This window comes from Trematomus bernacchii, unplaced genomic scaffold (genome assembly GCF_902827165.1).
Source record: "Trematomus bernacchii unplaced genomic scaffold, fTreBer1.1, whole genome shotgun sequence".
In the NCBI taxonomy this organism is placed as follows: domain Eukaryota; kingdom Metazoa; phylum Chordata; class Actinopteri; order Perciformes; family Nototheniidae; genus Trematomus; species Trematomus bernacchii.
This window is the reverse complement of record NW_022988098.1, coordinates 2,298,804-2,324,356: the sequence shown is the minus strand read 5'-3', so window position 1 is coordinate 2,324,356 and position 25,553 is coordinate 2,298,804. Positions and strand designations below refer to the sequence as shown.

The following is a 25,553-nucleotide window of genomic DNA, read 5'->3' as shown; positions in this document are numbered from 1 at the left end:
CTTACAAAAGGACTTCACATTATCCTAAGGTGAAGTTCTGTGGATGCTTGTGGACTTCAGGCATTATGAAATAAAGGAAGCCAGCTGAGCGCCACAACACACCAGCAGGAATGCAGTGATTAGTCCTGGAATCTGTGGTATGCAGATCTTTACAATAACATTTTTGTTTTTCTAAGAGCCTCTACAGTGATATACATAAGTCTGTTACTTGTGTGAATGAAATACCATTTAATTAAGCGACACAGGCTGACATTTAAGAGTTTACAATGTATTTATTTATAATTAGATGTAAAAGATAAGGAGAGTAAAAAAAAGTAACCCTTAACTTACAGGCAGCTCATTGGAATGTACATATTCATTTTCCATATACAGCATTATTATTTTCCATGTTAAAATTCCTACATTCAAGTAATGTTACACATGTTCAAACACCCAATGCTTACACAGAAATGCCCATTCCCCCCAATGTAAAATAACACATCCTTCAACACAAACACATGTACAGTACCATACCATAGCTGTCCAATAAGAGATGGAATATACATTATGTATGGAATGATTTTTTGTTCTATGCTTTAGATTGATGTACAGCAAGAGGCTTTTCTCCCCGATGGCACACACAAGACTTGAAGACATCCTTGGCTAAATTAAAAAACAAATTAAAGCTTTTCAGGTTATGTGAGACTGGGATTTGCCTCGAGCATCTCCAATCTCTCAAGACAGTTCAGTGGAACTATTCAGCTCTGCAATTACATTACCTCACGTCAGATGGATATAAATCCTCCCAACTTTATATTACAGCCTTTCACACGATGCCTTTAAGTCTGGCAGAGGGATACAGACTACGTTCCTGACTACAGTAGCACCATTTGTATCCAAAAGATACGTGCAAATGTTTTGTATGCATGTGGTAACACACACACAGGTGTGTGTAATAGGAGGCATGCAGTAGGGAAAGCACACAGGGCGACAGTAAATACCGTATGCACCTCCAAACTCTCTGGAATTGCACGTGCAATGTGAAACGATATGAGGATGTCATGCTTGTGCATTTTAATTAAAAATGTTAACATACAGTACATTAGATGATTGGTTTAGATTTAAAGTGTCAACAAAAGGTAAAATTAGAAAAGTAAGAAAAGACAGATTTAATTATTGACTAACAATCATCGTTACCCTCGTTTAATAACAATCTCCCTTAATATCCTGGAGCTTTATACTATTTTATACAACTATACAGTTTTGACAGCTGAGACATGATTATTGCTTTAGATGCCAGCAAACATCTCAGCTCCGTTTTATCCTCTCTTCTGATAGAGGAACTGAGGAAGTCATAGTCCAGCTCAAATCTTTTTTATGCTCTTGTTTTCCATCCAGTTGAACTTTTTTTCGAAGTGCTGGTCTAAGACTCAAGGCAGCTTCTTCATTTGCTCATCATGTCTTCCAGTTGGGGGTTGATGAAGGAGAATCCGGCGAACGCTGCCTGGTCCATGGAGTCGATGAGGTTCTTGTCAGCGTGGGAGAGACGCGGCTTCTCGCTCAGGAACTCTCGATCAAAGTTGCTGCAGTCACTGGGGGATTTCTGTGGGGGGGGGGAAGTCAGGGATTTCAGTTAATGTAACAAAGCACACTCAAGTCATCTGTTTCCTGGATGCAATCTTTATCATACCAATGGATGTCAGGTAACTCATATTTCAGGATAATTGAAAAAGGCTCATACCACTTTGGGCTTAAACGGAGGCACCATCTCTCTCTTCTCCAGTGCTGGCCAGTTGATGGTTTTAAAGAACGGATGTGCACGGATGTCTCCCACCACGCCCAACCTGCGAGTGGAATCTCGCTCAAACAACTGGAAAAAGGAAGAAAGAAGATTTTGATTAGAGAAACAACATAAATCAGCTCCCATTAATACTGTATGCCACGTAGGTCTGCACTGAATAGGTTTTTTCACAAAGTTGAATTCTATAAAAATAATTAAACCAAGTGTTTTATTTGCAGATAAAGGTTACGCTACACTAATATGATATTTGTAGAAGAAGATGTCAGAGGTGGCTGCATAGAATTGTTTCCAACCTGTCTGATTCAAACATTTCCAATAACCCCAGAGCCATGTAACATTGAATACTTTCCAAAATTCACAATATGTCACTAAACATTTAATATGATTGCACCAAACGCTTTTAATTTGAACCGAAATAAAACAAAAAATGTATTCCCTACTGTTTTTCTTTTAAGTATTATGAACGTTATAAAATATGATGGCATTTAAAATCTTATTTGGAAAACCTCAATCAAATCTTTAAAAAATGTGCACCGCCCTGGGTGAAATCTCTGCACTGAAATCTATTCTTGTGTGTGAATTAAACACAATCTGTGAATATGTGGAACAAAGCGTGCTTCATAACAGATGTAGTTACCAGTTCAATGAGGCTCTTGGTCTCCTTGGTGATCCAGCGAGGGTAGTGAGGCGTGTCCGACCGGATGGAGTCAAACAGCTCGTCCTCGTCGTCGCCTTGGAAAGGGGACTGACCAATCAGCATCTCGTACACCAGCACGCCGAAAGACCACCAGTCGACTGAGAAGGTGTACTTCTGTCCCAGCAGGATCTGAGAGGAGAGAATATATCAGAATAAGGACGCACAGGGTGTAGATGCAAGCTCTTTGACGACTAACGGTGGCTTTAAACTGAATGATTGAAGGGATGCATGTCGAGATAAGAAAGGGGCTCTTTAAAACAAAAACAAATAGAGATATTTTATCTAGACAAATTGGCTAAATAAATTGGTTTTAAAGAGGTCCTGTTATGCTTTTGGGGGATTTCACCTTCCTGTACAGTGCTGTATACTGTAGGTTTGTGTGCATGTAAAAGGTCTGCAAAGGCTAAAATCCCAAAGCTCCCTCCAGTGGGAGAGACACTCAATCTTTAAGGACTTAAAGCTAACCTCTGGTGCGATATAGTCTGGTGTCCCGCAGAATGTGGTGGCTCTGACGTCTCCGAACACTTTCTCTTTGCACATGCCAAAGTCCGCTATCTTTATGTGTCCGTCCTTGTCCAGCATCACATTGTCCAGCTTCAGATCTCTGATGAAGGACACGGGAGGAGATTTATACAATGTACAATTCTGTTTGAAGTACTGTAGTGGAAATTGGCTGTGGGATCTAACCTGTAGATGATTCCTTTTGAGTGGAGGAACTGCAGTCCCACGATTATCTCAGCACCATAGAATCTGAAGGGTGAAATGTGCAAAAGCAACGATTAAAACAAGCTGCTGATAGTCCATGGTGGAAAATGACAGTCGAGGTATTACTCATAGTTCTCTAAGTGCGTACTCACGTGGCTCTGTTGAGATCGAAGCGGCCTTTGTCTTGGATGTGGAACATCAAGTCGCCTCCATTCAGGTACTCCATTACAAAGAAGAGGTGCTCCTGTGCAAACAACACATTATTGTCAGCTCACTGTCAGACAAATGAGACATGAAGAGTGTGTGTGAGCCTGAGAGGGAATGGATACAGATAAGAGGGCATTGGAGTGTGTGTTTTATCAACAACTGGGAATTGTCACTGTTGCTGGGGTATTTGCCTTACCAGAGAATATGCTTTTTTTTAAACTTTTCTATGGGTACTGTTAGAGATATTTTATTTTAAAGCATCTAATAATTATATTGCATATTTAATTGACATAATGTATGTATGAAGCAATTTGTTCATATCATTAGAATCATTATTTTAAATATATATTTTTTTAAAGCAGCTTCAGCCACCAGGTATATAAACATGTATATTAGTAGACAGGGAAATTATTCTTTGTTTTTTTGCCTGCTATAAAATATATTTTTTTAACTGCACAAACATAATGGCCAGGACAATGGACTTTTTCCCTGTGTGAGATTTTTTCTTTTTTCGAGGACAAATTGCTGCTACTCTTACTTTGGACTGGAAGGTGGAGTAGAGGTGTGTGAGGAAGGGGTTCTCCCAGGCGAGGGCCAGGACCCTCTTCTCCACCATGGTGCACTCCACGTCGTCATCCATGAGAACCACGTCCTTCTTCAGAGCCTTCACAGCGAAGAACTGGTCCTGCCCCTTCAGCTCGGCCAGCAGCACCTGGGGAGTCAGAGTGACTCAGAGTGAGCACTTCATCAGGGTGATCACAGCGGTTTCAGGGAGTAGCGAAGATACATGTAAATAAAGAGGTTATTTATATCTCCTGCTCTTTGAGTGTTTCTTAATATTTCATTTTAAAGTACAGTAGGAAACTGTGTGTTTAAAAATGATCTGCCATCAGACCACAGTGGATATAGATGAACTCTCCATCATGTGCTTCATAAATGGGTCAACCTTCGTGCAGGGTGTATGTCTTTATCAAATGTAGCATGGAATATATAGTGATGGATGAATGGCTTGGCTCATTACTCATCTCTCACTAACCTCAATGTGAGGGAAGTCATTTACCAAGCAGTAGATGCATTGATCTAAGAAAACGAGTTATTCAAAGCTAAAGGTTTTAAAGTTCACTAAGCCACGATTACATGATAAGAGTCTGCCTCTTAAAGATGTGTGCCCTCCAGAGCTTGCTGGTGTTGATTTTTTTTTTTTTTTTACAGACGTCCTCACATATTTATCTTTCGTGGCAATGTCACCTCTAATGGATTCCACACTGCAGATATTCCTACTTCTTCTTAAGCATGAAATTCAAGGACCAAACATGGCATAGTTTGAGACACGGATCACGGGTAATCACTGTTACTACCCTGAGAACAGAACACGAACAGGCTTTGCAGACGATCACACACCACGATTAAGAAGAAAGGGAGTCTTGAATGTGTGAACGCTCGGCAATTGTGCTGCCGAGTGTTACACTGATGGTGTCTCTCTTACTCTCTTTAACACAGAAACACAATATATTGTGCAAGTTAAGTGAAAGAGCTGTACAAATTCAATTAAATGTATTTTTCTTGCACATATTTATACATTAAGACACTTTTAATGACCAACTGTATGACTCATTTCTTTTTTCAATGATCCCAAGAAACTATACTAAAACGTGGAGATATGCAGTATTTCTGCTCATAAATGCTATGGTTGAATTCACATTAACAACATTTACATGGGGATAATTTAGGGATTAATGTGTTTTTTTAACCATATATGTATTGTATAACATCATTGGCATAACAAGTGTTTCCGTATTTGTATTATTTCGTGTTGAATCCAGGGAAAGGACTAAACGTTGGGACCAGGGGGCCTACCTTGCCAAAGCTGCCTTTGCCCAGCACCTTGTGGAACACCAGGTGGTTCATGGTGATGCGAACCCTGGAAACAGTCGGTGTGACTGGGGCGGGGGTCGGGCCCACCACGCACCCACCATTATCATTATCATCTGCTATAAATACACATTTGCACACACACAGAGTAAATACATAATGCAAATCTGAATGCAAATCTGAATGCAAACACAAAGGATAACGATTTGAGGAGGTGAACAAAGGTAAACAGACTATCAGCGACATTTGGTTTCAACCTTTAAATGGTCAAACTTGATTAGATCACACAATGTTTGATTAAGGTGCGCGCTGCAATGAACAAATCTTACCACCAGGGTCTACTGTTGCACCTCTGATTTCTTGATAGATGCCAATATCTTCTGCATTGGGATCAGGCTTCTTCATAGATTTCTAGGGTTGAAGAACAGACATGTACATCTACAATAAATCATTTTATAATAATCTTACTTTTTTTAAAAACACAAAATGGCGTAAAATGTACAAATAGTCCACACTATGTCACGGTACACACCTGGCTGATTTGAAGCAGAGCCTCTGCCAGTAGTTTCTGGTTGATTCCACACAGATTGGCCACTTTCTTCTGACAGTTACTATGAACGTTCATGCTGCAGTCTGGTGAGAGGGGGGGGGGAATTGATTGAAGTGGCGAAAGGAAATACAAAGAGAAGATTGTCAGAGGCATGGCAGGAGAAAGGCAGATATGATGAAGTAAAATAAACGCATTTCACCCACCATCACATTTTAGGCCCTGCTTGTAGAGACCCCAGAGCAGACTGCCACAGTGGTCACAGAAAGTGGGGCTCTTGTAGTTATATTGCTTGAAGCGATGCGGCATGTCGATCTTGAAGCGCTCTTTCTGGAACTACACACACACACACACACACACACACAGGGATCCATTAAACCCACAGAAAGCTGTTGAGTAAATTAGACACATGTGGGACTATACATTTAAGCTCAGAACAAAATCTAAATTTCACAGCTAATACTTTATTATTGATTCTAATGTGTGTTATCTTAAATTGAATGTGATTTAAGTTGTACTGAAGAATTGAATTGCCAAAATAACTTTGCATTGCTTCGAGTAAGAAGTAAACATACTGTGCAATATAATGATTAATGGACTAATTATTATGCCATAAAAGAAACAAGGAAAGAATACAAAGTTATTATTGAACCGCAGCGGGAAAAAGTAATAAATGGTCTGATCTGAGCTGTGCATCGACGTTGGAGAACATTAACTTTGCTCACCACGGTGTCGCGGCTGTTGGTTGCCGTCCCAGTGCACCTGCCGATGATTTTGTCGATGCATTTCTTGTGGATTGCCGCATTGCATTCTGGGTGAAAAAATAAATAGTGTGTTAACTTTGAACATTTTTTAAAAAGTGTACATTTTGATGAAAATGCGGTTGATGAAACACTCACGTCTGCACTTGTAGCCTTGCTTGTTGAAACCCCTGTATGGTAGAACAAGGAATATAATTAATACATTAAAAAAAAGTAATTGATATATATAAAAACACCAAGAGTTAGGTTTATGTTTATTCTATTTTCCTTTTTATCTCACATTGGTTTTTTTAATGTTTTTATTCTTAAAAAAAAATATTTTTTTAATTTAATCTATTCCAAATTGAAGCAACTGTAATGAATCCCAATTTCTCCCTGGATAAATAAAGTATTGTAATTCAGATTGGTGTGAGTAAAAAATATCCGTATATACATATACATATATGGCTGCTAAAATGTAAGCAATGTATGCAGGATGTATGGCAGGATGGTTTTCAATAGTATGATTGTGTTTATGACAGTGCTGTACTGTAGCTACACAGGAGATCATTAGCAATTCCTTCATGCAACAGCTACCAAATGACATCTGTACTGTCCACTAAGTATTATGTTAGTACAAAAACAAGCATGGGATGAATCACGATAAACCTGTTACTGCAGTTGGCACAGCACTGACTCGTCGTTTTTATTTGTTATCAGCATAGCTGGAATCTTACACATAGATCACAAGACTGAAACTTGACAAGTGGCCACAGAGCCAAAAACAAATATTTAGACAATAAAAACAACAACTGACTTTCCCTCCCTGTCTCTGAAGGGGAGAGGAGATGGGAGGGGCTTGGCTCACAGGTTAGTGCTGCTGACACAGTTGGAAGACAACTTGACAGCTTTTGTGGGATTTCCCTAGACTCTATGACTCATTCTCACAAGACCCGTCCTGCTGTGGTTTCTACTATTACAAACCCCCCAGGACGGCTCCGTTTAGGAAACTAGAAGCGCTACTAATTCAACAGCATAGAGAGCAGGCTGGACTTTTCTTATTGCATAACTGATGTTTTTGTCTTGTTTGGTACCGGAGAACATGCAGTAGGGGATAATAACAATGCAGAGAACCAAGTCGACAGGCAAAGTGGCTGCTTCTGGATAAGTCTCGCCAAGATAGTATAATGTGCAAATCACTAACATTATCTCTCACTGCAGATACTCAAAACAAACTTAAAAGAGTAAAAAAAAAAAGCATTTGATGTGCTAACCTTTACTACTAACTAATGGTGACAAATAGAGCTGCAATTGTTGATCAACTAATCAATTAGTTCAAGAGGAAACACAATTGCAAGATATGTTGATAACGTTTTTTAAATTATGTTTTCAGACCCTCAAATATGGGGATTTCGCCTTTTTCTGTTTTTTATCAGGTTAAATTGAATACCTTTTGGTTTGGGGTGTAAAAACAAGACATTTAAAGACATCATCCGGGACTTTAAGACACTAAGATGGACTATTTTTCCTAGACCTAAGGATAACCGAGATAGCAAATGGCAGATTCATTGATATTGAACATAATCATTAGTTGCTCCCCTCGTGGCAGAACAGTGACAGCTGTAATGTAACCAAGGCTGGATTTGGCGTCTCACCAGACGAACTCTCTGCAGACGGAGCAGAAGGTGGGCTGGTTGAAGAAGGTGGCGCAGAACTCGTGGTTCTTGATGAAGTGAACCTTGGGCTGCTTGAAGGCTCCTCTCCTCCTGTTGAGGGTCATCACTCCCTCCTCGGAAGAAACCTTCAACGATGCCTGACCCGACGGCTGACCCGGCGCTGAGAGGGGAGATCAATTCACAAATCATGCTAATGTATTCCTAATCTGTTCAAAAGATGTTGGTTAAAACAGCTCAGTTTAAGACAAATACATATTTTTTTTGGGATGCCAATTCATCTCGACCAAGGAGGTTATGTTTTCAGAAGGAAGAAACCATCAAAATGAGAAAAAGGCATATGAAAAAAACAATTATTCCTTTGTGAGATAATGCATGATGAAGTTGCTTTTCTAGTCATTCTCTTCACAACCTTATTTGTTTACACTCTAGCCGATGAGCTTTGTTGATATTCCTTAAAGGACGTCACAGGGCACATTATCATGAATGACACATCAGTGCAAATAGCCAAGGGGTATACTATTTAGTGAAAAAGCACTAGTAGAAATAGAGGGAGGCCACCATTGCTGCTGCTTAAAGTGGACCTATCATGCTATATTTGAAACATATATTGTAGGGCCATACCTATATAAAACAAGTTTTTTTTTCAAAATACCAAACAGATCATGCATTTTAGCCATGCCTCATTTCGCTCTATTTGCTCTTTTCCAGCCCTGTTTTTGCAAGGGCTGATTCTGATTTTGTGGCAGACTACAGCGCCACTTACAGGCCTGGCATATGTACTACAGCGTCTCCAGCGCTTTCGAGCGGTCTCTCATTCCCCTGATAGGTGGAGAGCACCCCTTTTCTGACATCAGAAAAATTCAAATAATAATCAGCCCCGTTGCAGCCCCGTTTTTAGAGATTTGGGTATGGAGGAAAAGAAAGAGGGTTGTGTTTTCTGACACTTGGTGAGTTCCCTGACACACCGGGGACACATATTCATGTATAAAAGGCGGGTTCGACTGACGCAAATCAACAGGGTGGGGTCAAAAGTCATGCAAAGAAGACAGTAAAAGAGGCGTGGGAGAGGTAAACAAAGGAGGCGGAGGAGATAGTGGGTAGAAGAGGGGGAGATGGGGTGAGATAGAGGGACAGGAGTAGCCTTAAAGAGACTATTGATAGACAGCGGAAAGTGTGATGAGGTGAGCGAGATAAACGTATTTCCTCTCTGCCATTCTCCTGACAGATGTTTATGTTTGGAAAGCGCTTCAGTGATCTGAGCCAAGACAGTGGGAGTGAGTGAGAGAGAGGGGGGGGGGGGAGACTGAGGGGGGCAGACAGCGCTAAGGGCCGTTCACACATGCCTAAAAATACTTCAGGTTGCTTTTCAGGAAACCTGTGGAGTGTGTAGGAGGCTGATGCAGTGTGGGGCTCTTTCAAAACAACCCCTACCCCCCCCCCCCCCCCCCTTCCCTCCCCTCTCATGACCCCTCCAACCCTAAACAGTGAACCCTGTCTGTGCTGCTCCCATGCAGAAATCCCCCCTCAACTAAACTAGTTTGTAAATATAACCCGATCCCACTCCATGTTGGCAGACAGCTGTGACTACCATATACCGGGCTCCCTGTCTGATTCCCAACTTCTGCTTCTGACAGCCAAAGAGAAACTAAAACAGGCTTTCAAAAGCAGATAGTGATAGGAATAGGATTTTGAACTCCAATGGAAGACCATCTTATCAAGTGGCCTTATCTTACCAAATTAATGAATTTATGTTTCCCCCTCTTCCCTGCACGGAGATCTAAAACTCTCAAAGTACAGCCAGCCCTGAGGCTCGATTCCTTCCCGACCTTGAAGGACTGTTACAGAGCTTTGGTTGTGAGGGCCACACCTGCAGTCAGTTGACAGGCCCAGTGAGATATGTCACCAGGTTGCAGATTAACCCTTCGCCGTTTATTGCAGAGCAGTAGGCATTTAGTCTCCTCACTCATAAAAAGGTTGAAGATAACTCATGATGAACTTATTAATGAACTCAAGATAAGGATTCCTTTCCAACAGCAAACATAGCGTTACATATAAACTGAAGGAATATTTATGTGGGTGTACTTGAGAGAAGAAGGAGAGGGTGGAAGAGAGAAAGAGAGAGGGGGGGCAGGGGATTTTCCCCAACAGCTGACAGTACGACACTGCTTTCTTCAGATGACATCACTCCCTGGTGGTCTAGTGGTTAGGATTCGGCGCTCTCACCGCCGCGGCCCGGGTTCGATTCCCGGTCAGGGAACACTTGTTTTGAATGCCGGGTGAATGCTTTTTAAAACCAGGGTTTCTAAAACTTTTCATGGAAATCCTTTGAATGATTTACTTCCCCATGTCTATCTATTTTTTTACCCCTGACTAGGGCCAAACGGTGTAAATGTGATGACGGTTGCAGGGTTGCCGTGTTTTGCCACGTCAACATAAACTAACCACACCCACACAATCCTGATGGAGAAGTTATATTTTTGAGGAATAAACTGATGACAGGTATAATTGGAGAAATACCTTTAACTGACTTATTAAGTCACAAATATTGTTGGAACAGTACAAAATATTTAAAAGCGTTACCTGCATCCACGTCCTCCAGGAAGAACTGCACAGCCATCTGGACCCTCCCTGAGGGAAGCAGGTCCAACCAGAACTCGGTGCGGCCGGCCGTCTTGGACTTCCTGCAGCGCTCTGCCAGCACAGACACGCCCACCGTGGCGTTGGCCAATGGCTCCTCGGCGCTCTGCATGAGGACCACCTCTAGGACACGCCCCTCGTAGATGTGAGCATCAAAAGTGGACTTCCAGGAGGGATACATGGTGGGCTTCCTCTGCACCAAGGCCTTTCCTCGCTCTGTGAAAAAAAGATTCATCATTAGGAGAAAAAAACGTTATCTTTTACTTTTTCTTTCTCAGGAAATTCACAGGAAAGGAGTTACTATCCCTCAGAGTTTGTTTATATACATGTTTGAGCCAAGCAGATGGAGGCTGTCAAGGCTCTTACACTTGGGACATATGTTCCCCCTACTCCCCTTTCTAGATAAAATGATGACTGCATGTGTGTGTTTGCATCTGTACATACCCGTGTTGACAGACTCCTTCATCTTGATGGCACAGATGGGAGTTTCGGTTAGAGCGGGCAGGGCGCCCACGTCATAAGCATTGAAGGCGATACGCAGGAAGGGTGCCATGGTGACCGCTCACCGAAGCCTCCTGGAACAAAGACATAAACACAGTTAGAACATCACACACACATAAGGGTCACAGGACAGATGGTGTTGTATGCTGTCTATAAGTATGATTGTAAAGCCCCTAGAGGAACATCAGTGATTTACACTTCTTCAGCATGTACTTAGATTGCTTCAGTGCTGAACGTAAAAACAAGAAGGAAGACAGTCTGAGGCAAACAGTGTCCTCAGACGGGAACTACAGAGGAAGTAGAAGTTTAACTCAAGACATCACTTTGGAAACTACCTTCCAGTAATGAGGGAAGATAAAGCTCAATGTTCCTGTTCTCATGTGTACAGGAATACCAAAAAGATTACATTTCCAAGAAAAGCCGAGAGTCCCAGTTTAGGGGAAAAGACAAACACATGGTAGAAGTTAAGCAGCCATGTCTCTCAGCTGCTTAACTGTTTTCACAATGATTTTTGTGGGACAAAGTTTGTTTTTTCATCCTGGTTGTTTGGTCCTCATTCCCAACAGTCTATACTCATCTGACTGTGGAGATTTGGGTGTCAAGCCATTCGTTTGGAGGACTTTTGTAGCACTAAATCATACCAAAGTGTTCATCCATGGCATAACTCTTGCAGATTACGTGTGGACAAATGTGGCGTACATTACACCTTTAATAAACCTATAAATCTAGCCTACTGTGAGTCTCCTATATTTCATTTTCTTTCTTTCTAGTTTGCTTCCCCTTTCTACTTTTCTTTTTTGTTGTACCACAGGAACAAGTATGGTATAATTTTTCAGTATTTCCCAGTAGTGTCTTGGCAAATAAAATCCATCCTTTCTACAACTTAAAAACGTTCTGTGTCAGCCTAGACTGTCACCCAAGGCTGTCTTAAGGCCAAATCAGTCAATTGCATTATTAGAACGTACTTTAATTCATTTGTTATTCACCTAAACCCAATGTATTTTGCCATATACAGTAAGTTGTGCATTCACCCTCCAAGCTAAACAGTCCAAGTGCAATTTCAGATCTGTACATTTCGAAAGTACAAAACCTAAAGCAACCACAGCTTGCATAAGTGTCCACTCGCTTGCTTCATTTCAGCCGAGTTGCTCCACCGACAGGTTTGTTCAAAAGTGTTTTCCATGTGTTTCGCACACTTCCTCTTAAAGTGCTTCTTGTGTGGGGTTTGAACAACAGTCTCATCAGAGTTAATATTAATCCACCAGGCTTAAAGACACTTTTTGGGCAACTATTTTTGGGAGGCAAGATGACAGCAGGCAAAAAGTTTAGTCCTTGTAAAGGGATTCAATTTGATATATGCGTGTACTTTCACCAGACCTTGTGACTGATTACAAAAGGGTGACATTTTCTGGGGGCATCCAGTTAAGCCTCATGTTAAACAAACACACAACAAACACAGAGCAAGAACCAGAGGTCACATCAGCCTACATCTTCATTCCCGGTGCAGCTATAAAATCCACGCAGCACTTTTTGTGGGTTTTTAATAATAGTTATTTCAGCGACGTAACACAGCTTTGATTCAGATGTTTGAAGTCAAACAGCATCGTGCTTTACTACACTTGATGTTTAGCTTCTCTATGCGACGACATGTCTGAGACATGCTGCTGAACAGGATTATTCTGTTGCCTCCATGTGTCTGCTTACATAATGAACCATTCCTAAGGGGATGACTTTAGTTTGTGTTCATGTTGCTTTTCACACTGCTGAATGTTGAGCTCAGGCTCTGGATGACTGAAGCGCTGCATGCTGTGATACATTTTCATGCATGTTGCTCAGCATGCAAAGGTGGAATAGATGCTATTTTGAGCTGAGTGACACTCTGAATGCAGAGCTTTAGAAAGATAAGTATTCTGTATCCCCAGCTGAAAGGTTTTGATGGTGGAAACCTCGTCTCTAAGTCAACAATCTGGAGCTGTTTAGTAGTACAAGCCGTAGTGCAGTAAACAAGTCTCAGGTGTAAACGTGTGCAGCTGAACATAACTCTTGACTCAGGATATTTAGTGTGTAGGAGGCAGGGGGGCCCAACAGAGGCAGACTGTTCTGTGAGCTGCTGGTTTGATATCCAAGACAAACAAGAGAAATGTAAATGTTGAAGTGAATGACTGACACTAATGTCTCAGGATCCATCAGTAAGATGCCCCTTGAGCAAACTCTTAACCTCCTTCTCCAAAAGTCAGAGGTTACTCAGTAGCCCACGGATACGTGAGAACGTGCCTAGTGTTCTTTAAAGTTAACTGGATAGAACAATTGCATATTAATGAAGTATTTTTTTGTATTTTAGTACTGCTGGTTACTTTATATCATAATAAACTGACAAAAAATACTATTTTTGTACATTTATTTTACACCAAATGATCAATCTAGAAAACAATGTATTTAATTGTTCCTAAATCACAAATGTCTGTAGTCAAAAAGAGGACCATCACGAAACAGGACCATGTTATAATTTAGCTTAAATAAGGAGGCTATACAAACAAAGCACAAGAGATAATCATTGTAGAAAAACACACACAAAAAATATTGAATCAAAATCTTGACAGAAAAGAAATACACACCAAGACCAACATTTCCAATTTCCCCTCCACTTTACACACAGTCTTGTGTACACATACACAGGCCTTGCTACAGAGAAAGGAGAGCCTTGTTTCCCCAGACAGAGTGGAAAAAGTGAGCACATGCAATTGGGGAAGGGGTGGGAAGAGGAGAATAGCAAAATGGGAGGGAAAGAAAAAAAAGATAGATAGGCAGGCCAGTGGACACGAGGAGGAATCAGACTCAATGACAGAACCAGATTTGCACTCAGACGCTGACGTCCAGTGATTTGGATATTGCTCTTATGCTTGTGCGAGGCCTCAACGAGCTCTTTAGCTACTCTAAGGCGCCGTTTACACGAGGACAAAACTGCTTGTATCTGCATAGTTTCGCGTGCGTATAGCCCTATTATTTACACGAGGCCGATAGAAACGGACCCCACAAACGATAACGGGTCCCAAGGTGGATAGATTTGCAAACGAAACGCTCTGGGGGGTCAACCGAGTCCGTGTAATCACCTCTATACGAATATTTCCTGAAAAAATAACGATAGCCCCACCTCTCCCCACCTCTCCTGCTCACTGCTGAAGCAACTATCAAAAATAGCTGTGTTAATTAAATGCACAAGGGGTTCTTGAATGAAATAATATTATAAAAGGCAAACCAGAATTGTTAACCCCCAATATACTCCTTAAACAAAATAAACAGAGTCAGATTTCATGCATTGATCCATTATATTGACAATTTTCCAGCCAAACAACACAAACAAAATTAAACAGTCCGCTCTGCGATACACCAAAATTGTCTTTACTGCCTAATCCAGGCCATTATTGTTCATTGCTCCTGCGCCCGTCGGCGGCAAAAAGAGAAATGTTTATAATCCACACAAAAAAAGGAAACACGAGGACCGGCGTGTCCCAGAGGAGCGATCTCACCCGGTGTTTGTAGAGAATATCTCTCTTTCTGAGCGCGTCCTCTCCACGGAGACGTGCTTCTTGGTCGGTCGATGCAATATCCACAGATTCGGTTTCTTTCAGTTAACTTCCCCGTTGCATTTATCCATATATTTACATGCTGAGGAAATTACTATATCCCGCTGAATACCAGCAATCGCCACACACACTTCCTCCTGTCAGTAGCTACTGCTAGTGCTACTGCTACTGACCATGCTACAGATATTAGTGCAAAATCTACAGCTCCTCTACCACAACCATCAGCAACAAGTGGACATGGAGAATTACATGAACTACATGTTGCTAAATACACCGCGGGGCATAAACAGAAGGGTAGCCATGGCAACATTGCTGCGGGGCTGCTCCGGAGTCTTCTTCGCTGCTTTTGGTGTATTTTGTGGCGGAAGTTACAGCGCCACTTACAGTCACGGCATATGTACTACAGCGTTTCCAGCGGTCTCGTTTGAACAGACACGTTAAATGAAACGAATGCATGTGAACGGAAGACTTTTTTGAATACGCATACTGTGCATAAACGCAAACGTTCCCGTGTGCACAACGCCTAAGTCTTTAGCCTTTGTCCTCGATTCAAATGACTGCCAAGCACCAGGTCCAGTAAATGGAAAGCTGGATCACTTGTCATTGGTGTTTGAGTTAAGTTATGCCCAGTATGCAGGAAACACAACAACAAGATAAGTACACCATGTCATTAAATGCCATGTGAATTAACAAGGCATATCAGCTATGAGGAAGTTACCTGAACCATTTCTATTTTTTTTTAAACAAAATGATGGCTTCTTTTTAATAGGATATATTTCAGAATCAGATTCCTTTAACATCTAATCCTGTTTTTAGCAGAATCACACACATAACAGCCAGTAGCTGAACAAGTAGATCATTACACAACAAGGGAAATGACCTTTAGTTGTAATGACGTGAGACCGATATTCCATTACATTCCAACACAATACTGGAGTCAGAGATGCATGATGTTAAACCATCATCAGTCACGCTCAGCGATGCACTTGAAATGATAGTCAAAGGTTTGGTATGCACTGAACTTGGAAGAGGTGATCGAGCAGGTCGAGCAGGTTGAGGAGCTTTGTGTAAACCTTTAAGAACTAAGAAAGGTAGGCTTCTTTCACGGAGGGACCACACAAACAGAATGACCTTGTTTCATCCAGCAGCTTTAGTTCTGCTACTGGTGAAGTTAAATTGGAAACATTGGAAAACCATCATTCAATCAAAGAGATTAATAGAGAGATGACTCACTGATTTCGACATAGTAATGCCTTGAGGGAAACTCTTTTACTTTTTGTCAGACGTCGCCTGCTGGAAAGCTAAAAGGGATCGAGAGCTCTGTTCAAATATACTTTAATAATATATCATTTTGCCACATAATTAACGAAGATTTGTAAGCCTTTTTTTATACCATAGAAACAGTCCCTAAATGTATTTTAATTCAGCAGGACAACAATGTTTACCATGAAGGCAAGGCATCGTTATAGTTTCTTTTCAGTCAGTGGAGTATTCCCTTATAGACTGGACAACGTGCAATAAGAGCGATGGGATGGATTCAAGTCCAACTCAAGGTTCAAGGTTCAAGGTTCTTTATTGTCAATCTGACATAGCTACAGAGTAATTATGCAGTTGAAAATCTTATGTCACAGGCTTCTCCAACAATGCAACATAATAACATAACATAATAACAATAAGAGCATGAGCAATACAAAAATAATAATAGTTATAAAAATGAAATAAAGTTATGATGTGGAATAGTGCAGTATGAGTCTATATACAAGTTATTGGAATGATATATATATATTAGGTATTAGATACATACTACTGAGTAGCAGTTGAATGTTTGAAGTTGTTTCAACAGTTCAATTTTTTAACAGTCTCACTGCCCGCGGGAAGAAACTGTCTCCGAATCTTCTTGTCCTTGCCAGGATGCTGAGTGTGTTTGGTTGCCAGATTCAAGGCAGAAAGCTCCTGAAACAAGCATGAAGTGAAAATGGCCTGTTAGAGCATTGCCAGACACGATACCACATTTATTAATAGCAAGTAGGGTTGGGAACCGAAACTCGGTTCCAGATGAGAACCGATAAGAAAATGCCGGGTACCGGGTACCCATACAAAATACACAATTTCGGTTCTGCTTAACGGTTCCTAAACGCGGTAGACCCTGTATTCCACCAGGTCCGTCTGCGCCGCGGTGACCCGGTGGAATACAGGGTAAGGGCGGACTGGCCATCTGTGTGTTCTGGAGAATCACAGAACGGCCGGTCGTCAGCGGGCTGTTGACGGCCGGCTCGGTACGCTGACGGCCGGCACCGCCCTTCATTTTTTTAAACAGCATCATAGAAGTTGCGCTGACAGGCGACAGAGGTCCACAGTTGCCCCGCAGCGAGGCTCCCCCCGCGCTCCCGTAGACAGTTCACGAGCTCAGTCACTTCATAACACCAAAGATGGATTGCGGTAAACGCTCTAAAGTGAGGCTCCACTACACTAAAAAAGAAAAAGACAAGGCACAGTGTAATGCCTGTTAATAGCTTGCCTTAAAATAAAGCACAGCTATTGTGCAATACATTTGTATTGCATGTATATCTTTTATTTGTAAAAATGTCAGTTAAAGCTTAAAAGAATAAAGATATTTTTGTTATCTAAACGTTTGACCTCTTTCTTTTACAATTTTGGAATCAAAACGGGGAATCGATAAGAACTGGAATCGATAAGCAGAACCGGAATCGGAATCGATACATTTCAAACGATACCCATCCCTAATAGCAAGGAATCAAATATGAAACATCATGTATGACAGAACACCACACTGCGTGTCTAAGCACAAAGTCAAAGATAAGTGATGATTTGTTTTTCATTTATAGAAGACATTCAGACTAAGAGCACTTAAACATTCCCATGAGCTACCTGCCTTTTCTTGACAGGTGACAAGTGTGACACATAGCAAAAACAATGGCTCAGTTACAGTAAGTGTCATTAAATCTTACAGTAAGGTATTCGAATGAGCCCGGGCCCTGACACCGTCTCACCTGAATGGAATGCAGTCCATAAAAGATATTCAAACATGGAAAAGCACAGGTGTAAATATACATTTAAAAAACAAAGGCTTGATTTAATTTGCCTGCTTCAGTCCTGGCCTTGCGCATGCTAGCATTTCAGTCATGCTCTCATGGCTCACTTAGAACCATAAATAGAGGATACATTGTTAATGTTATTACCAACACCTGTGCTTATCCTTCTATGCCAAGCTAAAAGGCCTTCTGTCAAATACTGTAGAATAACAGATGTAACTCACTTGAATGAGAAATGCTGAGACAAGTCGTCAGGATCAGCAGCACACGAGACACTTTGACCTTACTGACCCTAAATCTTAATATATGTCTCCAACATGTGCATAAGCTGGTGGTTGTCTACTCAGAAAGGGAGAGGGGGGGGCTGCAAGAGAGCATGGAGAAAGCTGAAAACAAAGTCTGCCACTCTGACTGAACAAAAAACTGGCCCGACCGGATGTTAAAAAATGCTAGAAGATGAAAGGTAAGACACAGGTAACAGATGTCAGAGCAATCACTTCGAGTCTGCCACATTTGGCGGTGTCGGGCTCACTTGGCGCTGCCTTGCGGTTACAGAACCAGGAAGTAGGGCTGTGCAATTAATCGTATTTTAATCGCAATTACGATTTTGGCCTGCCACAATTACGAAAACAACATAATCGGAAAAAACAATTATTTTGCTTTGCTAGGTTGTGACTGCACTGCAACATATTTTGGTCTCATTTATTTGTATTTATCATATTTATATATGTTTAGTAGCTTGTGGAAGTGTGCTCCAAAATATTTGTTGATCTTGTTTATTGGTATTTATTATTCTGATATTATTTATTTAAATGTATCATTTATTTTTGTATTGGTTTTTCAGTTGAATTATACGTTCAGGGTAATCAACAGTTAAAAAGATACTGTTCAAATTATTATTTGTATTTGTTTTAAAGTTCAATAAATGGATTTTTTCAAAGTCAATGAATAATCGTATTTAATAATCGTGATATCAATTATTGACCCAAATAATCGTGATTATGATTTTTGCCATAATCGCACAGCCCTACCAGGAAGTATTTGACACATGCGGTATTATATTTGGTGATAAATTACAGGAAATACTAAAGCATTTTTGATAAGGGAGGAGAGTCACACTGTGATCAAAACACTTTACAAACCCTGTCCTGCTGTCAGCAGAGAGTGACAGGGGAATGAAGGAGGCGTGCCGGGCTGAGTGAGAGACACAAAGGTTCATAACAGACCCACAACAGCCCGACTGGATGGAGCAGTAGCTTAGCAAATTAAAGCTGAACAAACACGCCCCACACAATTATAATGTACCTGAACAAGCAAGGTCAGAGTGAGCCGGGCCTAATAACCTGGTGTGCAGCTGTGGGAATAAACATCTCTCTGATCATAAAACTGCTCTTTATAGCTCAAAGTAAAACGATCCCTTCACATTGGAAATTAAACAGCGTTCATGGAAAATGTTTGTTCCTATTGTGATAGCGATGTTGATTGTACTGGATCATTTTCTTACTAGAATCACACATTGTACATAAACTCAAAAGGACAAAGTGTACCTGTGTGAAGGATGCATAATCTTTTTCATTTACCATTTTCTTCTTCATCTACAACCAAATAGGGACGGAAAATCCCCGACGAGTAGGCTACCTTAACCCAATGAACATTATTGAATATCTTTATTGATATTATCAGGGCTCTACAGTTGATTTGTTCACAATTTCAAGCACAGATGTTGCTCCAGCCATTACCTTTGCAAGAGTTGAATACAGAATGATGGCAATTTATGTTAAATGGTACATACAAAAGCAATTGAAAGGCATTATTTGAGATCAAACAAATGTAGGTAGGTGTGAATAAAAAGTGTTTTGCAAAATGTTTAAAATAAAAAACTATGATGGGGGTAAAGGGAGTCGTACAAATCTGAAGTGAGTCAGCAACACACAGTACTACCAAAAGCATCAACGATACAATATCACATGTAAAGGGTTACTTTGAGCCCAATCAATTCATTGATTTCATTTTTCTATCCCCAATTTGGACTATTTCAGCAAACAAAGCAACCTAAATCCCACAAAACTTGCCTTAATCCACAATCCTTCCACCAAAGCATGGTGTGTATTATTAACGCATTAACACCGCCCCGAGGGCACCCAAGTGTGCCTGCGCGCACACACACAGTAATAACCTTGAACAAAGCAGCCTTTAATGAATTTCAGTGGAGACTGGCTGGAAAGAATCAAAGCCTTCCTTTATTTCCTTTAGGTTAATGTCTAACACACACACACACCCCCGCCCCTCTACTGCACACACTGACAGAGGTCATGTCAACAGACGTGTTACAGATGTTGTCTACCAACACCTACAGGCCGAAAAAAAACATGAAAATGTGCATTTTACAATATTATGTGATGCTCCATCTCTCAAACATACAGGTTGCTGGTTCAAGGTCAGAGTCAGATGTGATACACTTACCACAGTGATACTTTTATAACTTGAGTAAACCTTAGACTAAATCAATACAAGCTGTCAAAAACAGCCAACGTGATGATCGGACTGATGGAACACAAACTTCAGAGCAACTATGGCTTTCTGATTTCCTCTCCCTTCCTCCTGAGCTCTTTGGCACCATATCAAACCTGCTATACCAGCATGGAATGAATCCTGCCTGTGTGTGTGTGTGTGTGTGTGTGTGTGTGTGTGTGTGTGTGTGTGTGTCTTCTCCCCACATGCATTAAGAGTGGTGTCCATTTCTGCCTCGCTCACAGTTCACAAAGCCTCGGTTAAGACAGACAAAATAGCATCTGAGCATGGAGAGCCAAGCAGGAGAGCATGATGTGGAGTGTGTGTGTCGCGAGAGAGAAAGACGGAGAGAGAGAGAGAGAGAGAGAGAGAGAGAGAGAGAGAGAGAGAGAGAGAGAGAGAGAGAGAGAGAGAGAGAGAGAGAGAGAGAGAGAGAGAGAGCGAGAGATAGAGATAGAGAGAGAGACAAGAGGCCAAGAGCAAGTAGTGAGCTAAACTATCATCAGCCACTGCTGACTCGGCAAATTCTTGACAAATGCCTGTGTTTTTGTGAGTGAGTGTCTGCGTGCGAATGCTTATGCATAACAGCAGGTCCTCATAAGAAGACTCAGATATTGCACTTTTCATAGTGAATACAAAAAAAATAGTTTTAAAGGTCACATATTCATGGCCATTTCTACTGATCATAATTCCATTGTTGAGGTCTACTAAAATAGATTTATACTGTGCAATTTTCCAAACTCACATTGGTTTCTCATACAGCATCTCTGTAAACTACGTGTATTCACTGAATTTCACTCTGCCTTTAACGGCTCGTTGTAGCTCCAAAGCTCCAGCCCCCACCCTCCCTGTGAGCACAGTGTGCTCTGATTGGTCGGGACGTTGTGAATCGCGCTGAGCTCCGTGGAGGTGTTGTTTCCTTGTTAGCGATACACAGCCAAACACAGCCAAACTCATCCTGAGCACACACAAAGTCACAGCCGAAGTAAAAACAATAAGTGTGGCTTGATATTGAGTAAGAAAAAGGTTGATAAACGCTGTGAGAATGGGTCTGCAGAGAGAATTTTGCCGCGATCCCAACTGTCTGTTATCAGCCTGCAGCCAGGGAGGAGAAATCAGCAGAGCTGCCTGCTCCCTGCACACAGATGTGTGTGTGAGGAAGTCCGTGGATTGGTCAATTTGGACCAATCAGCAGGGGCTTAACTTAACGGCTCCACGGACGTAACGTAACGGCTCCACGGATTGGTCCATTTGGTTCCGGGTACCGCATGACCGTATCGCGCCATAGCTCTGGGCGTGGCTACTGGGTATCCAGACGTCACGATGCCCAGGAAGAACATGAGAAATCTCCAACGAGGCGTTTTGGGGAGGTCTTTTCTGTGTTAGAGTTTTACTCCCTACAGGGTGTACTTTGAGGGTTTGTGACTCTGCAGACCGTTTACATGCATAAAAACCTTCATAACACACAAGGGGACGGGTAATAACCGGAAAAGCATGACATGGGACCTTTAATGAAAGTGGGGCTACATTTACTGTTCTCAATAGTATACCTGTGTTTCATTTACAGTATATGCCAACATTAAATGACTACAATGCATTACTTTTTCTAGTAAAAACTACATCTACAAAACTATTTTCAGTATTTCAAAAAAATACAATTGTTAGACTTTACTAGTGTTCAATAAACCGTTGTATTGTGATATACAGTATACAATGTGCACATTTCTTTTGTGCCTTTTTTCTTTGATATTGTTGTTAAAGAAATATGTATATAACATTATATATGTGTTTTATTATGTATTTTAAATACTTGCTTTAACTTCTTAACGATTATGGAAATATTTGTTTTCTCTTTTTCTTTCTCTTTAAATTTAGTTTCATTCTAAAATGGAGCAACTGTCCCGAAAATTCCCTTGGAATAAATACAGTTTTCTGATTTTGATTTGATTCTGCATGTTAAAGGGGACATATCATGCAAAATGCACTTTTTGATGTCTTTGGTGTCCCCGGTGTGTCGGGGAACTCACGCAGCGTCAGAAAATATAACCCTCTCTCTTTTCCTCCGTACCCAAATCTCTAAAAACGGGGGTAAAACGGAGCTGATCCAGATTTGCGTCCGATATGACGTAATATCGGAAATGTAGACTGGCTTTACACCCACGGCCCTATCAGAAACGTTGCTATCAGAAACAATGCCCGACTGTTTTGGACGTAATATGGTCGGTGCATGTTTACATTAGCATCGCTAACACTCAGAGCTAACCTGTACTGGAGAGCATGTGTGTGAAGAAGCAGGAAATAAAAAGGAACTCACCTTGTGGTATAACCAACAAGAGAGAAAGCCTTTGAGCTCCATACTGTTTCAGAAATAATCCTTGATAATCCATGATATGGCGTTTCATCACCGCAGAATCTGCCGGTAGAATCTCCCGCATGAGCTCAGCCCCCTCCTTTTTTATCAATTATTTTTATTTTTAAAGCTTTATACCCAAAATCAGCACTTTTGAAACAGGAAGTGAAATAGAGGGATATGAGGCATGGCTAGAATGGGTGATCTGTTTGGTATTTTGAGCAAAACACTTCATAGAAATGTTTTTTATATATTTTTATATATCTGAGACCTATGCTATTGCCTAACAAAAGCATGATAGGTCCACTTTAACTTATCTGACTAACAGCTACAATTAAATCTAATCTTTCATTTAAATCTGTAAATATCTTCAATGACGTCAACATGTACAACTTTACAGCTTAGTTGATGGGTTTTTGAGTTTTCATTTGCCCTACCTATTAAAGCATACTAGCTTGTATACACACAATAAACATAGCCCTATATCAGTCAAAAGAGTGTCTAATTAGTCTGGGATGTTTTTATATATGCGTGTTTGCACTATCTGGGGATCAGTGCTGCATGGGCAACTCCTCACTGAGCAGATGTCCCAACAGTGTCCTCCGTGCAGCTCATGGAGCCACAAGCCAATATTGACACACCTCTAACTGCAGGCAGATGCAGGCAGATAGTGTTACCTGCAGAGCTGCATCGCCTCCAGAAGATAACAACAGGATAGAGTCTTGCCACAAAGGCAGACTGTGTTGTAGTGTGTGACACAAGACTTTCGCAAAAGATTGACGGGTTATTTCAAAATAGGATCAAGTGTGTGGGAAATTACAAGTCATATCAGTTGCAGTGTGGTTTTAAAAGGTTGTTACAGCCACAGAAATTAAGGGCAGTCTTTACAGAGACACTTATTTAGTCATCCTTCTGACACATCACACTTATTTTTGTCGCCATAAAAACATAATTCTCATTGTGGTTTACATTATGTTTTCTCAATCAATATCTACACACCCAGAAAACTGTGGAATAAGATAAGTTTTGTGACACCTGACTGCAGTGAACCTTTGACTTTTCAGGCTCGTGGACAAAACTCAGCTGAACTACTCAAACCGGCTCCACCTCAAGTCACACCACAATGAGCGTTAGGTGTTTTCGGTAATCATGTGTTTTGTCTTTGTAATAACACTGGCTGCTTTCTGTCAAATCACGGCAGAAACCAAAATAACGATGGGACTCCATGAAAGACAGAAAAGTCGGCTCCAAATCAAGGTATCTTCATTTCATTTTGAACTTCAAGAAATTAAGGTTGTATTCACATTTTGTCAATTTAACAGTGAGTTATAAAGATAAAAACTAGATGTTATCTGTAGAGTAGAAGAGTTGCTACAGTATACAGACCTGGGACTCAACAGCGAGTTTATATGGACCTTATTATTGTCAGTGCTGCCTTTCTGTCAGTTGTATGACAGGTCTATAACCTGGAATTGTAACTTTGGACTGCTCATATTAAAGCCATAATTACATGTTTACCTTCATGTTGATAATTGCATGACTCAAAAGGGAGGCCAAAAGGAACAAGCTGTCAGATTTTCTGCCAATTTGCAGACTTTCTGGCCAGATTTTTCGACTTTTGTAGCTTTTTAGGAGCTACTTTCACTTAACAAGTGTTGGCAACAAGTCAAGCTTATTCTGGTTGGTTTCTCAAATGGTACATAGTGTAGCCTTTATTTTTTAAGGGGTTTGACCAACTAATTTAAACCACCATAGTTAGGGATAGTTAAGGCATGGAATTAATGGGTTTCAAAGGAAAAACTGAAAACAAGGAACTCATCTTTAAATGGGTTAAATATAATCTACTTTCTCTCGTTTGTGCTCATTGTGGTTCTTTAGCATACTGACAAACGCCTCCGTCCGTGTACCTCCATTTTTAGTTTCCCAAGTGTCCCCTGTTGCCATAGCATACAACACTTCGCTAGAGGACTTTATGAAGCAAGCATACGTTCTTCCCGGTGTTGATTATTGTTTCCCGCCTAACAGAGGCGAGCACAGTCAACACCGACCTGCAGCACTGAAACATTGCTTAACGTTGCGTAACTCCCACGGCGAGAGAACGAGACATTCCGCGACAGCAACTCCTCCTCTCGTTCCCAACCGCCACACGATCCTATTATTATTACAAATACTACTGATGTGAACAGAGGTTTGTTCCTCTATGACAAAACAAAGAGCCAAAGCCGGGTCTAGTAAAGAAAGGCGACTCCTGACACCTAGTTCCCTGCAAGAAAGCAAGTGTCCCAAGTGTCAAACAACACCAAGTGTAACCCCAAGTTTCTCAAAAAACAGCGACTTACCTCTTCCGCTGTCTTGGAAAGTGTCTTGTTCGTCGCGAGTTTGTAACCCCGGTTTTAGTTTTTGAAGCAGCACGGTTTTCCCAGGAGGTTCGACTTTGAAAAACTTCAATGGAGTTTAAGGAAGTGTTGAAGGCGGCTGCGGTTCACTCAGCTCCCTCTGTCTCCGAGCCCGACTCTGTACTGCTGCGGCTCTGTGGCAGCGCGCTGCAGAGCACTGAGGCGTGACGTCACACAGGTGAATTCCCAAAGACCGAACACACACACACACACACACACACACACACACACACACACACACACACACACACACACACACACACACACACACACACACACACACACACACACACACAC

The 25,553-nt window shown here is 41.2% G+C and overlaps 1 protein-coding gene and 1 non-coding gene across 5 annotated transcripts; one reads left to right on the top strand and one right to left on the bottom strand.

Moving 5' to 3' along the window:
• Positions 1 to 247: 247 nt before the first annotated feature.
• LOC117475452 (protein kinase C delta type-like) lies at positions 248 to 25,398 on the bottom strand. Of its 4 annotated transcripts, none has more exons than XM_034121668.1 (17): positions 25,200 to 25,398; positions 11,306 to 11,436; positions 10,805 to 11,077; positions 8,204 to 8,378; positions 6,708 to 6,739; positions 6,534 to 6,619; positions 6,015 to 6,144; positions 5,794 to 5,894; positions 5,591 to 5,672; positions 5,247 to 5,380; positions 3,928 to 4,101; positions 3,335 to 3,426; positions 3,165 to 3,227; positions 2,943 to 3,081; positions 2,418 to 2,606; positions 1,721 to 1,849; positions 248 to 1,582 (listed from the first exon to the last, which is right to left on the bottom strand). In XM_034121668.1, the coding sequence occupies exons 2-17, from the start codon at positions 11,412 to 11,414 to the stop codon at positions 1,424 to 1,426; spliced, it is 2,067 nt and encodes a 688-aa protein (XP_033977559.1). In that variant the 5' UTR covers positions 11,415 to 11,436; positions 25,200 to 25,398; the 3' UTR covers positions 248 to 1,423. The 4 variants fall into 4 exon arrangements, with proteins under 4 accessions (XP_033977559.1, XP_033977556.1, XP_033977558.1 ...); XM_034121665.1 differs by having other exon boundaries at positions 8,204 to 8,384; positions 25,200 to 25,397; XM_034121667.1 differs by having other exon boundaries at positions 5,247 to 5,377; positions 8,204 to 8,384; positions 25,200 to 25,397.
• Positions 10,410 to 10,481, top strand: trnae-cuc. Its single transcript has one exon. It is a non-coding gene; the product is annotated as a tRNA-Glu (tRNA).
• Positions 25,399 to 25,553: the final 155 nt, after the last annotated feature.

What these genes read in the sequence shown, in the direction of transcription:
- LOC117475452 (XM_034121665.1), bottom strand. Translation starts at nt 11,414, where the DNA reads ATGGCACCCTTCCTGCGTATCGCCTTCAATGCTTATGACGTGGGCGCC. An exon ending in GTCTGCAGAGAGTTCGTCTG is followed by an intron (nt 6,740 to 8,203) that starts GTGAGACGCCAA and finishes TCTACCATACAG; the next exon opens with GGGTTTCAACAAGCAAGGCT. An exon ending in TCAAAAGGAATCATCTACAG is followed by an intron (nt 3,082 to 3,164) that starts GTTAGATCCCAC and finishes GTCCTTCATCAG; the next exon opens with AGATCTGAAGCTGGACAATG.